Here is a 14,106-nt window from a genome sequence, read left to right on the forward strand (position 1 = left end):
GATAAATTTGGAAGTTAATGAGGCATATGCCTGTTCTTTTCTTGAAAATTCTTAGTGGAAATCCAGAAACTCTTATGGTTTTTTGGTTATATTTGATTAAGCAAATCAAAGTAAGACACACCCTCTAATACCTGAATCATTCGACAAAATTGTCACAATTCAGAGACTCTCATGAGTGTGGAACTCACAGGACTGAAGAGATCTGCAAGATCCCTTGACTGTTGCTGGGACTGAATAACTTCAGCTCCTTTTTAACAATTGCCCATTTATTTAAAGCCTCACTTAGCATTTATCCTTAGATTCATGAGAAAATTGCAGTTTGTAAAAGCACACAGTATTTATATATGCCTGTCAGCTCTATGCTGGAGTAAATGAATCCATCTATGTTATACAGTCTATGCCCAAGTGCTACACATACCACTTAATTAAGGTCTGAAAATGTAAGAGCTTTTTTTTTTAGATTATTCAATGTTCTTGTTACCTAAACCCCCAGATGTCACTTCTTAAGAGCACAAGAGCTATCAATTAGTTTTCCTCCTTGCTGCTATGAAGATTCTGGAATTATCTTAAACTATCAATGGGAACAGAAAGAAACTCAAAACCTTGCTGAAACATAGCAAGAAACTTGGGTTATTTTAGGTGCTGATCACCTGAAAATAAGCAGTTCAGTGCGGAGCTCATTGACTCTTAGCTACACAGTCAAAGGCCCCTTTTCAGAATCTGTTGAAACTTTATAGCTTTCTCGAAATTGAAGTATAGTGTGATGTTTCTACAATCAATGCATGTAGGATATTCATAGTTTCTCAAAGGCTAGGAGAAAAAGCATCCCATAACCAAAAGACTGTTATAGAATCTGTTTTTTCATATCCAACCCAAAGTCAATAGTGAAGTAGCCTCTATGCCTTGTTGCAACTTGTTACCTGTTTAGATGATGACATATCCTTCTCAGATTACGTTATTGATGCATAACAAAGGGGGAATCTGCATGATTGTTCCACCTTATTCTAACGCATCTCATACTTCACATAAAGGCAAAGCCTTAAGTTTCAGGGTCTACATGAAGAGTACAAGAGTACCTGCTCATACTTTTCTATATTGATTTTATAATATTACTTTTTCAACTGGTGTTACATGGTGTTATAGAAATGCATTCTATTCCATAAGACCCAATCCTAGTTACTTGCTCTCATGTAGTGAAAGAATTACCACTTTCTGTTGAATATGCTGTGGAGAAATGGCAATATGGAAGCTGCTAGAAGAATGTCTGCTACCAAAGCAAATGGAGCCAAGACTATGTTCATGTTATTCACAATGCCCTTGTTCTTACGACAGTGCTGGCGTTGGAAGAACTGGAGTCTTTATAACGCTGAGTATTGTGTTGGAAAGAATGAGATATGAAGGGGTTGTAGATATCTTCCAGACAGTCAAAATGTTAAGAACACAGCGACCAGCCATGGTACAAACAGAGGTAAGAATGCATTTGGTGTCTGTCACTTTCCAAAAGCCTAAGTCCTCAGTGGGTTCAAAATACCATTGCAAAATACAGAGGATCACCATGGGAAAAGCAACCAGTAGTTTACTTAATATTTTAAAGCCACAACTCCCCATTCTTTAAATATGGAGACCAAATAAAAATCTTCAAGTTGTGAAGATTCTATATTAGGTTGAAATATGCAGTGTGTGTGTGTGTGTGTGTGTGTGTGTGTGTGTGTGTGTGTGTGTGTGTGAAAACCTTATACCTAATTGTATGTAAAAAGCCAGTGTCTGGCAGGTAATATTCCACCAGCTACTTTTATTATTTTTCTGTTTCCTTACACTAGGTGCTTTTATTTCATTCCATACCACTGGTCATTAAATATTTGGAACCTGAAAATGTCATTTTCTATTCACTAATTAACATGTACGTTTCTCAGTATAAGTTCATGATTTAGAGAATCAGAGTGGCAATGTTTATTTTCCTCAAATATCTACCAAATTATACAATTTATATGTGTTCTTCAATTTACAATATCTTTCAGACTTTGATTTCAAAATAGTATAAGCATTTGGCTTGCAATACTTAAAACATTATGTCAGCCTGGCAAACATAATGGTTGTTGGGGTGACAGAGGGAAATTGGACATTTAAAAAGCCTTAACACTTAGCCAAGCAACTTACTGTGACAAGACAGAAAAGCAAACTCCATTTATTTTGCATTACCATTTTTATTGTAGAAAAATGCACATTTAAGCAAAATAGAAGCTATCTACTTTCAGCCCCATTGGCTACTGAAAATAAGTTTCTTTTATGGGGAAAATCCTACTTTTTCTCATCCCTGTGGTTATCTGTAAATTGTAATTTTTCCATCTCCCCAACAATGCTCCAATTTATTGCAATATGACAGGGCCCTTCCTTGTGTGAGAAAAGGCATGTTTCATGCTGTTCTATTTTGGTATGAGTCTTCTAGAACAACTTGCAATCCCACTGAGTTTTAGGACAAATGGTGCATGTATTTTAGATGTGGGCAGCCATTCTCAGGGGTGACAAGCCAGAAAGCCCAAGGCTCCATAAACACATTGTGTGCTGGCTGCTCCTACACAGCTACCTTTCACTCCTGTCTTACTTAGGGTTTCTATTGATGCAACAAAACACCCTGCAGAAGCAAGTTGGGGAGAAAGACTTTGGGTTTACACTTCTACAACACCGATCATTATTGAAGGAAGTTAGAACAGGAACTCAATCAGGGCAGGAACCTGGAGGCAGGCCCTGATGCAGAGAAGATGGAGGAGGGCTGCTTATCGGCTTGCTTCCCTTCCTCGGGCTGCTTTCTTACAGAACCCAAGACTACTGAATCAAGGATAACGCCATCCACAATGGGCTGGGCTCTTTCCCCATCAATCATTCATTACGAAAATGTCCTACAGGTTGCCTACAGCTCAGTCTTATGGTAGCATTTTCTAAATTGAGGTTCCCTCCTCTCAGATGACTTTAACTTGTGTCAAACTGACATAAAACTATCCAGGACAACTTTCTTTCTCACAAACAGATAGGATGTTTACTGGCCCTGTCACTTACATGGGTCTATCTGACATAATGGTAATTCTAATGAGTCTGATGTCTGATATGATTCCTTCACGCTTCTTTCTATTATTTGTGTGGGGCAAGAGTGCGCATGTCACAGACCACATGTGTGTAGGTCAGAGGACAAGCCATTCTCTCGTTCTGTCATTTGTATTCCAGGAATTGAGTGCAGATCCTCAGACCTGGAGGCAAGTGCCTTTAATCATGGAGCCATCTTGCCTACTTCCTGTTTTGTTTTGTTTTTTCTTTTTTGTAAACTCAAATTCAGTGGAAAGCAAACCAGAAAAATATAAATCCAGATGGCCTTTAGGAAAGTTTATGTTTATTCCAACTGAAAATTATCACAGATACTTACGTCACTGTGAAAGATGGCTGTAGCCCATAAGAAGGAGGATAACATTCACTTGAGGTATTATGGGCTGGAATTAGGAGCCTTGTATCAGTCAGGTTGATTGTTGAAGTTAATAAAATCCTCACATGGTTAATTGTTCTTTGTTCACTGTTGCTTGGTCAGCAGACTAAAGTCAAGTGGTAGTTTTGCTGCCTTGTAGATACAGCTTTTTCTTTACATTGCTGCTTTTATTTTCAATTAAAATGCCAATGTTCTTCATCTTCCCTCTTCCACCATGTGTCCTGCAGGATCAATACCAGTTCTGCTATCGAGCCGCACTAGAATACCTGGGCAGCTTTGATCACTATGCAACGTAGAAACCCCTGCCCCCTTCCGGATTTTTACTACAGGCCCTTCGCTATCCATGGAGTCTCTTCTGAGCCATACAGGGCACTTGAGAAGTCCTTCTTAACTTCTAGCTAACAGCCACTTAGTGGGACTATTACAAAACAAAACAAACTCTTCCAAGTGGACCAAGAATTCACAGTTTAATCATCTAACCTGAAAGATAATAACATGAACCCTGACTTTGGAGGCATCTGAAGGATTTTATTTACAGATACCTCAAGGATTCAAAATAAAGGGAAGAAGAAATGACAGCAAAGAACCACCATCTTGATCAGGATTGCTTGGTAGGGACAGACTGCCTGTGGGCCTCAGTTCAGCACACGGGCGGTTGCTGGTGTGGCTTCTCACTGTAAGGTGGACTCTGCTTCAACTTGCACCTTTCCCCATGCTACTCATACTTCCATTGTAGGGGTAAGGGTGGGGTGTTTAAAAAGACAGTCTTTGGTTTCATTTTAGTATTGTAAAAGATTCTGCTAACCTGTGCTTCATTTCTAACTGTGTAAACTTTTCTTTAAAAAACAAAACAAATGTATCATTCGATAAGGTAAATTTAAAAAGTTATGTAATTCTTCATTTTTTTATTTCTCAGCTGTAGGGTTTTTTTTTAAGCTGTAGAATGGTTATCTGTAACAGCTTACTGTAGAAATACGAGTAATTTGAAACTTTGCACATTTTTGTGCAACACTCAATCTACAGTATCTGTCTCAACTGATGAAAACATGCCCATTCTCTGCAAGCTTCAAGGGGAATTTTTGGTTTGTTTTGGTTTGTTTTTGGAATCAACAGGGAGGCGCAAAGTATAAAGCTGCTGCTACCATTTATATATATATTGATCGATACCTATATTTTAAGAATATATATATATGTGTGTATGTATATACACACATATATATATAGACAGTATGTCCACACAAAGATTTAACTGCCATTCAGTTCTTCCATGATTTAGTTTGTTTTAAGTGTAAAAAGTGATTTTAACCATCTTTTCCAAGTTATTTTTAATATTTCCAAACTTTTAATTTGTAAAGGGAATTGAGGAGTGCACATCATTGATTATTAAACCTCGCCCCTGACTTTCCTGCCCTGTATTCCCTACCTACCCAATCATATTCATAAATACTGTTTTGTTAGACAGGTTTCCAACAAAATTCAATATTTCTAACACTCTAGTGCAATAACAATTGTTAAAAATCTAAGAGGTGTGCATGTGGGAAAGGTCAGTGCATATCCCTTTAGGAGGGAAGAATGTTGTAATATATCAGCTATCAAGTTGTTTTTAAAAAAAAGTATATTCAATCATATATTGTCTATAGTATGTGCTATGAAATTTGCATTTATGATATGTAACAGGGGCAAAGCCAAACTCATGTTACTCTTTTCAGTCTGAAACATGTTGTGGCTGTGGCGTCCCTGGAAGACGCTACGCTGTTTCATGTAGCTGTGGCGTTCCTGGGAGGCGCTCGGCTGTTTGCTTTGGTTTTCGTTCTGCATTTAGAGTGCCTTATAATTGATGCCTATTTTAATAGCATTTCTTTTTACCTTTTGGTTGATTTCCATTAGTTGTTCACGTCTGTTACTCTTTCAATTAAAGCATTATCTGTTTACCACATGTATATAAACTCTTTGAATAATATGCATTCCTAGTTTTCAGCCAAGTGGGGGATGTTAGTGATTGTACCAGCCCAAAGCACTTGGATAATCAGGGCCTCTCCGTTCGTCCTTGTCACATCAGGAAGAGCAACTTGTTTCATTTCTAATCCCTTCCAAATCTGCTCTGGAGCACACAGAAACTACCAGTCTTATTTACAGAAACAACTTCGGGATATATTTGATATTCCATTAGGAGTTTTCTGAAAGGGGCAATAAATTATATAGATAGATAGATATACATATATATGTATATGTATGTATCTCCCCTAACCTTCCAACAGCATTTCCATAGGAAGCCATGGATGGTGGCATGTGTTTGCCACATGCTATATGAGTTTAAAATACCCTCCCCAAATCCTAAGAACTCTGAAAGAGTTTTGATACAGGTATCATATTTTGGTTTAAATTTAGCTTCATGATGTTCTGCATGGAAGGGTATTTGTTTTCATTTTTTTCCCATTATTAGCAGAAAAAAATCCTAGAGACCAAACACTTGCAAGGATCGTATTTGAGCATTTTTGTAAAAAAAAAAAGAAAAAAAAAAGAAAAGAAAAAAAAGAAAAAATGAACAAAAAAAGAAAAAGTAGAAATATATTTAACACTAAAAAAAAAAAGAATCTAGAAGGCTACCTCAGAATGAGACTCTCTAACCTACATCGGAACCAGAGAAGAATGTGCACTATGTGGATCTGTTGTTTTCTTTTCACTTGTATCACTGAAGATTTATTCAAGTGCCAGGTTGCTCAGTGGTGTGATTTTGTTTTAGTGAAACAAAGGGAGTCAGGCAGGTATTGCATCATCTAGACATGCCATTTTGGACATGTGGGATCTAATGGAATATCACATACCAGAATGACTGGCCAGTGAGCAGTTTGTCGCTCTGCAGCAAAAGCTGCCTGTATGGCAGAGGGAGAGATGACAGCAATCATGAAAAGAAAATGAATGGGACTCATACCATAGGAGGACGAGGCGGGCACTACTCAGAATCAGGAGCTGTTCCTAGAACTAACTCCCCACTGTCATTGATGTGCATTCCACTCAGTACTTTTCTCTAGACCATTCAAGTTTAATTTCCGAGGCAAACACCATTATCTGCCATTATCATAAACATCCAAGTTTCTAGTTATTTTCATCATCATAACCAGTACGGTGCTATTATTTACCTATGTATGTGTAGTTATGTATAATTTTGTAATTAGTTACAATGGTAAAATATCAAATATATAAAAGTGATTTGTACAGAACTTTATTTTAGCTCTTTTTTAAAAACGGTTTGCATGGTTAGACAAGGCAAGGACAGCCAGGGGAGGGAAGGGCCTCTAGGGAACTTTGCACTTTCTATACCTTTATACTATGCACTGCCCTATTGATTCTACACCCGATAATGTCATTACTTGAACCCATATGTAAGAAACTGCTTCAGAAATTCATTTTGTGTATCTGTGGTTAACACATCACAACAGGAAAGGGAAAAATGCATAGTAGCACACACCGTTTTTTTCCTTTCCTGCTGAGTTTTTGGTTTAGCTTTGTTTCAGTCTTTCTTGTCATTTTAAAATCCCCTTCCCAGTTTTTTTCCTTCTTTGGGTTTTGATTTCCATTGGGTATATGGGTGCCCTGATACTCCAGCAGAGATCAGAAGGCTACAGATCCATCCTATCCATCCGTTACATGGCTTTGCCATCCAAGCTTGGAGTGTCTTTACAAAGATAACAGTTGTGTTCTTTGCTCTCGTTTTGGATGCATAGACTGAAAACTCAAAAAAAAATAACTTGTAAAATGGCTTGTTAAAAATACAATTACCTCTAATTAGTAGTACGCGTAAGTGTTTTACAGAATGAAAGGCGTGCTTTTTATTTTCTTACTTCGTTACATTGGTGGCGAAAGAAGTCTGTATGAAAATCAGTTCTTTGCTGACACAGGTTCCATTTGTTACAAATGAATTCTAATAAAATGTCAGTGTTATGCAGCCCTGGCCTTTGTTTTTGTCCATTCCAAGCATGCTACTTTCAAACTAACTACTTATTCCCTCTTTTCTGACTATCTGCTTAGGTCCTGTGTAGTGGTAGAAATTATATTTACAAAGAACTTGATACTCACAAGTGTCTACCCCTGAGGTCAGCACTTTTGACTGCTGAGCAAACAAGTTCCGATAAGTGAGTGATTCCACATACTCAAATAGTCAAGAAATTGGGGCATTGTTTTCATTCATGCTTGATAGGATAAGCAATGTCAGATTCTGTGAAAGGTCTAGTGTAGAATGTAGGTTGTGTATGTCAGTGTAATGTTGAGAGAAACCATAGCTTTCCTTCACATACAACTAGTTAGTTCCATGGTGTTAGCCTATTGAACATTTAGAAACACGGCTGAGAGAGCATTTGGTTTTGGATTACTAGTAAAACGCTTAGTATTACTAAATTGTAATAGTAGATCAAATTTGTTCCATGTATTGTGGAAACATCTCTGAACAAGTGAAGTATTCCTGCACACAAGGATTATTCTGAGTAAGGCTGGTGCTGAATCAATGGCAACATCATATTCAGACATTTTATCAAGGAAAAGCACAGCATCCTGAAGCAGGCTTGTCCATTGTAAGTGAGAGGATGTGTTATTCAAATTGACTTACAGAAAAAGGCGGGTGTCTGTTGTCTCATATACCTCAATCCAAAATCAAAATGATCTTATACTAATATAGTGGGAAGCCACAATCTCCCTGCCTGGGTTCTGCTTCTTTATACCTGGCCTAAGTTCATCATAATGCCAACAGCTGAGTACATGGGACTAGAAAACTTACCCTGACAGCAGTTCTAAATGGAATAGAGTCTTGTTGGCCCAGCTGGACACATTTGCAATAAGTGAGTATCTCAGAAATACAAGTGAAGATACGAGAGAAAAGATTCACATTGAGGTATCAGATAAAGATGGGTTTCAGGTGACCATTTCCTTGCAAAAATCAGTGACTGTGAGGACAGCCTAGCTACAATTAGCTGTCAGTCTGAGTCAAGGTAAGACATGTCAATCAACATGATCAAGGGTCTTGTTGCTGTGGAAATAATTACTAAATGCAGCAATCCCATTACTCAGGAATGATTTTGGAAATCCTGATACTGAATAAATGATTAGATTTGCTTTTCTTTCTTTTCTTCCTTTCTGCTTAACTAGACTTTAGTATTACAGATTTTATTAATTGATTATGTAGGGATTATTATGCTTTACTAGAAAATAGAGACAGAAATTTCACAGTGCAGTGTATATATTTAGCTCACTAAAGTTTACTCCTTGAAACAGGTATTTGAAGAGAAGGCCAGAGATGAAAGAAATGGTTTAACTTTATACATCTATACATATGCCAAAATTATTGGTTGAGAATTACTGAGTAGTGATTAATTTAGGGTTCCTACACTTAATCTGGCCCATAATTAAACTTTAAAGGAACTTTTAACAAACTAAAGTTTAATTTGTAAATGCAGCCAAGATGATTGCTAAGTTCTTTCAGGTACTCTCCCTGTATACACCTCCCACTAAACTAACTTCACAAGAGCTAAGGATACCATGTGACAGAGTCTCTAATTTTGTTATTTAAAAACAACAATGTTGGGGAAGTCCTGTGTATATGCCAATAAAGCACTGTCTGGCCAATAGGAATCTAGATAGGTGGGGCTAGGAGTCCAGGAGGATTCTGGGAAGGAGAAACACAAGAGAGTCGAGATGTAACGCCATTGGGGTAGAAAGCCCAGAAACCTCTCCGGTAAGAGACATTATGGGGTAATTACTTAAGTCAGAGCTAGCCAGTAAGAAACAAGCAAGGCCAACAGCTTCATAATTAATACAGCGTCTTGTGTGTTTATTTGGGGACTACAATGCGGCAGAGCCCAGGCGGCTGGCGGGGGATAATCCAAAGCGGCTAGCAAAGAAAAAGCTTCTCGTAACACAACAAGAAGGAGAAACAGGAAAGAGTTGCATCTAACCGCTTCCCAACTCCAAGTAGGTCTGGATGGTGAACCACATCTGCTGCTAGGAGAATAGTCCAAGTCTAAGAACTAGGCAAAGGCCCTCACAACACCAGAGTCATACCCATGCACAGTGGACAGAACTAGGTCAAGTCAAACATTGTACTGATATTTATGATTTATTAAAGCTTGCCTGAGAATTCTCAAAGCAAAATTAACCTCAGATTATAGAGATCGGGCAGTGGTAATACACACCTTTAATCCCAGGCCTCAAGACCACACTGAGATACACGAAATTGATGCAGCCCTAAAGAGAAACAGCTCGCACAAAGATGATCTCAACACTTAGGATGACACACCTTTCATCACAGGACTCATGAGAGGTATTTAAGAGAGGAACAGGGTCTCAGAGCTAGCATTCATTCTCCAGCCACATTAAGGATAGGAAGTCTCAGTCTCAGGACTCTCTCCAGCAATACTGAGGAAAGGCAACAGTCTGAGCTCGTGGATCAGCCCTTTCAGCCTGAGGTAGAGATAAGAGCTAGTGGCTTGACTGCTTTGCTTTTCTGATCTTTGGCTTGAAGCTTGAACCCCAATATCAGTCTCTGGGTCTTTTGTCTTTTGTGCTACAAAGCATTTTACTGCTCCCACCACTCTCCCTTAAGCTTAGGCTGCAGAGTTGAGAGATAAAAGACTCTACCCCATTGAAGAGATAGCACAAGCGCTTTCTTTTTCATAGAACACAGAGACAGGTATGTGCCTTGTAGAATATTAGGGCTCCACACATAGTCCACAACTCACAGAGAAGCTCAACCTTTTTCCTCATGAGGCAGAAATCTGCACATTGGTGGCTGATCCAAATTTTGCTGTAGCTCCTCTAGTTTTGGATTGAGCCTGGAGAACACGTTCCCTCTTGAAAGACTATATAAGCTTTTGCAGCCACGATACAACTATTGTGATACACACTGTGGTCAGGGAACGTTTCCATCATCCATACCTATACTTAAGGCACATGAAGCATAGCTATGACTTGTCATGTGTTCACATATAATATTGTTGTAGAAGTTACTCCAAGGAAAAGAACTGTGCTTCAGTGAAATGGACACATGGTTTGACCTGTTTAGTGGTGGTGGTCCTGATATTCCCTAAGTCTGTGAAGATATTTGCAACTGTGAGACATGCATCTGTACATGCCCTTGCAGCTGTGAGACTTTGTTAGAACTATTCTTACCCTTGCAGCAGGCAGCTACCCTTTAAATCAAAATATGGTAAAAAATGGTCCCAAAGGAGAACATTTTAGTCCAGTTCAAAATGCACAATTAAAAAGAATACTTGTCAAACTTGACCAAAATTTTCAAACAGGACACAAATCAATACGTAAATGAACTTAGTGAAGACAGGAATAAACTTGTTGATATCCATGAAAATGAAATGAAATGAGGAAGATAATTCAGAATGTGGAAATAGAAATTGCTAACGATACAGAAATAACAAAGAAATTCCAAACTACCATGAATCTGGAAGTGAAAATTTTAATTAGTCAAATAAAAAGTTCAATGAAAGCTTCACCAAAATATAATGGATCAAGTAGAAGACAGAATAACGGGATTTGATGATAAGTATAGAAATTGGGTCATTCAATAAAGTAAAGAGATAAATTATTAAAAGCACAAAAGGGAAGTGAAGTATTTTAAGGAATTCATGCAAAGATAAAACATATGAATTATAAGAATAGAAGAAAATACTAAAAACATGTTTTCAATAAAATCATAATCTTCCAAATCTAGATAGAAGAATCCCATCAGGGTACAAGAGGACAATAGAATACCCAATAACCATGAACAGAAATGAGGCTTCCCACATACTTTATAGTTAAAACACTAAAAACAGAATTCAAAAAAGCTAATGAAAACTGTCAATCAGAATACCAAAAGTTTATTTGATAGAATTTAAAGCCAAAAGGGCTTAGAAAGATGTATTCCAAGTTATGACATATTACAATTGCCAACCCAGATTATTATAACCACTAAAATCATCTTTTATATTTAAGGAAAAGAATAAACTTTCCATGATTTAAAAAAAATGGATTAAAAGAATTCCAGGGAAGCAGGTGGAATGACTGCAAATCTTTACATCTCCTTTCTCTCCTCCAAATCTAATTCCCTAGTCTCAATCCCCATTTTAGGAACATACCATTTCTGCAGCTTCCCTTCCTGCCTTCCCCATCTCTAACTGATCACACAATCTACTCCGCAACCTTCCTTCCCACTCATCCTTTTTTTCAGCCCTCCCAACTCCAAAAGACATTCCCTGGGAACCCACAGGCCAAGCTTGCCAGAGATGTAAGTAGGCCAATGATGCATGTAGAGATCTTTACTCACCCTCCTCTCCTTGAAATCCAGTGGCCCAGTCTGATCCCCACATCTGCACCAGACTACCTGTTGTGTCCTCTCCTCATCCTCTGCTCCCATTCCCAGGGGACTAAGAAGTTCCCCGTGGAACACCCTGCTTTCCTTTCTCCTCTGGACTTACTACACTCACCACTTCTGGCCAATTCCCATTCCTAAGTGTTAGCTCTCAATGCCCAGAAATGCAATATACCTGGAACCCCAGTAACCACACCAGGAAGGATCTCAGAAGCATTCTTGACCAAGGAACAACAGTCCTAAGAACCAGAGTAGGCAACAGGAACTATAGCAAACAACGCTTACCCATCAAAGATAAGATCAAATATTGGCACTTAGCATTATAATCATTCCAAACCATATGGCCAGATGCTAGCATAAAAACACAATCAGTTATTGGAGAATGACATGCAGCCACTAAAGTCTAATAATCCTATTACGGTAGGCCCTGGGAAATGGAACATATCTTAAGCAAAAAAAATAAGTACCTTAAGAGAGACGTTATGAATATGATAGAGTTCCTTAATAAATTAATGAATTTATTACAGTAATCTAGGAAAAGATAAACAACGGAAAGAAATGAATAAAACAGTTCAAGGCCTGAAAGTGGAAATCAAATCAATAAAGAAACCCCAACTCAGAGAAATCCTGAAAATAATATTAGGAACTCAGACACAAGCCTCACCAACAGAGTATAATAGATGGAAGGAGAATTTAGCTCAATACCCCACTTTTTAATTCGATCCTTTGGTGTTTTGCAGACTTGCTTGCTGAATTCTTTGTAAATTTGGGAGATCAGCCCTCTGTCAGATGTGGGGTCAGTGAATACCTTTTCCCATTCTGAGGGTTGCCTTTTTGTCTTGTTAACTGTGTCCTTTGTCTTACAGAAGCTTCTCAGTTTCAGGAAGTCCCATTTATTAATTGTCGATCTTAGTGTCTGTACTACTGGAGTTATGTTCAGGAAGCAGTCTCCTATACCAATTCGTTCAAGGGTACCTCCCACTTTCTCTTCTAAGAGGTTCAGTGTGGCTGGATTTATGTTGAGATCTTTGATCCATTTGGACTTAAGTTTTGTGCATGGCGATTGACATGGATCTATCTGCAGTCTTCTACATGTCAGCCTCCAGTTGTGCCAGCACCATTTGTTGAAGACGCTTTCTTTTTTCCATTGTATAATTTTAGCTGCTTTGTCAACGATCAGGTGTTCATACATGTATGGGTTAATATCGGGGTGTTCAATTCGATTCCATTGTCTACCTGTCTATTTTTGTGCCAATACCAAGCTGTTTTCAGGACTATAGCTCTGTAATACAACTTGAAGTCAGGGATGGTGATGCCTCTGGACATTGCTTTGTTGAACAGGGTTGTTTTGGCTATCCTAGGTCTTTTGTTTTTCCATATAAAGTTGAGAATTGTTCTTTCAAGGTCTGTAAAGAATTATGCTGGGATTTTGATGGGGATTGCATTGTATCTGTAGATTACTTTTGACAAGATTGGCATTTTTACTATGTTGATCCTACCTATCCAAGAACATGGGAGATCTTTCCATTTTCTGGTGTCTTCTTTAATTTCTTTCTTTAAAGACTCACAGTTCTTGTGATACAGGTCTTCCACTTGTTTGGTTAGCATTACCCCAAGGTATTTTATGTTGTTTGTGGCAATTGTAAATGGTAATGTTTCTCTGATTTCTTTCTCAGCCCTTTTGTAGTCTGTATATAGTAGGGCTATTGATTTTTTTTGTGTTAATCTTATATCCTGCCACTTTGCTGAAAGTATTTATCAGCTGGTAGAGTTTTTTGGGTCACTTATGTAAACTGTCATATCATCTGCAAATAGTGAAAGTTTTACCTCTTCCTTTCTAATTTGTAGCCCCTTGACCTCCTTTTGTTGTCATTGCTCTAGCTAGAATTTCAAGTACAATATTGAAGAGGTATGGAGAGAGTGGACATCCTTGTCTTGTTCCTGATTTTAGAGGAATTGCATTGAGTTTCTATCCATTTAGTTTGATATTGGTTGTTGGTTTGCTATATATACTTTTTATTATGTTTAGGTATGTTCCTGTTATCCCGTATCTCTCCAAGACCTTTATCATGAAGGAGTGTTGGATTTTTGTTAAAGACTTTTTGAGATTTTTGTTTCTCAGCTTGTTTATATGGTGGATTACACTGATGGATTTTCATATGTTGAACCATCTCTGCATCCCTGGGATGAAGCCTATTTCATCATGGTGAATGAGTTTTCTGATGTGTTCTTGGATCTGATTTGCCATCAATTTGTTGGTTATTTTTATATCAATGTTCAT

General features: G+C 38.0%; 1 protein-coding gene across 50 annotated transcripts in view; it reads left to right on the plus strand.

Moving 5' to 3' along the window:
• Ptprd (protein tyrosine phosphatase receptor type D) overlaps window positions 1-7,418 on the plus strand; it is a 2,190,171-nt gene extending 2,182,753 nt beyond the window's left edge. For all 50 annotated transcript variants that reach the window (XM_040757239.1, XM_040757256.1, XM_040757242.1 and 47 more), the window contains 2 exons: window positions 1,333-1,468; window positions 3,700-7,418. In XM_040757239.1, coding sequence (XP_040613173.1) covers window positions 1,333-1,468; window positions 3,700-3,768 — 205 coding nt within the window. In that variant the 3' untranslated portion in view covers window positions 3,769-7,418. The remainder of the gene's footprint in view (window positions 1-1,332; window positions 1,469-3,699) is intronic.
• The last annotated feature ends 6,688 nt before the right edge of the window (window positions 7,419-14,106 follow it).

This window comes from Mesocricetus auratus, unplaced genomic scaffold, assembly GCF_017639785.1.
Source record: "Mesocricetus auratus isolate SY011 unplaced genomic scaffold, BCM_Maur_2.0 Super-Scaffold_100014, whole genome shotgun sequence".
Taxonomy (NCBI): Eukaryota; Metazoa; Chordata; class Mammalia; order Rodentia; family Cricetidae; genus Mesocricetus; species Mesocricetus auratus.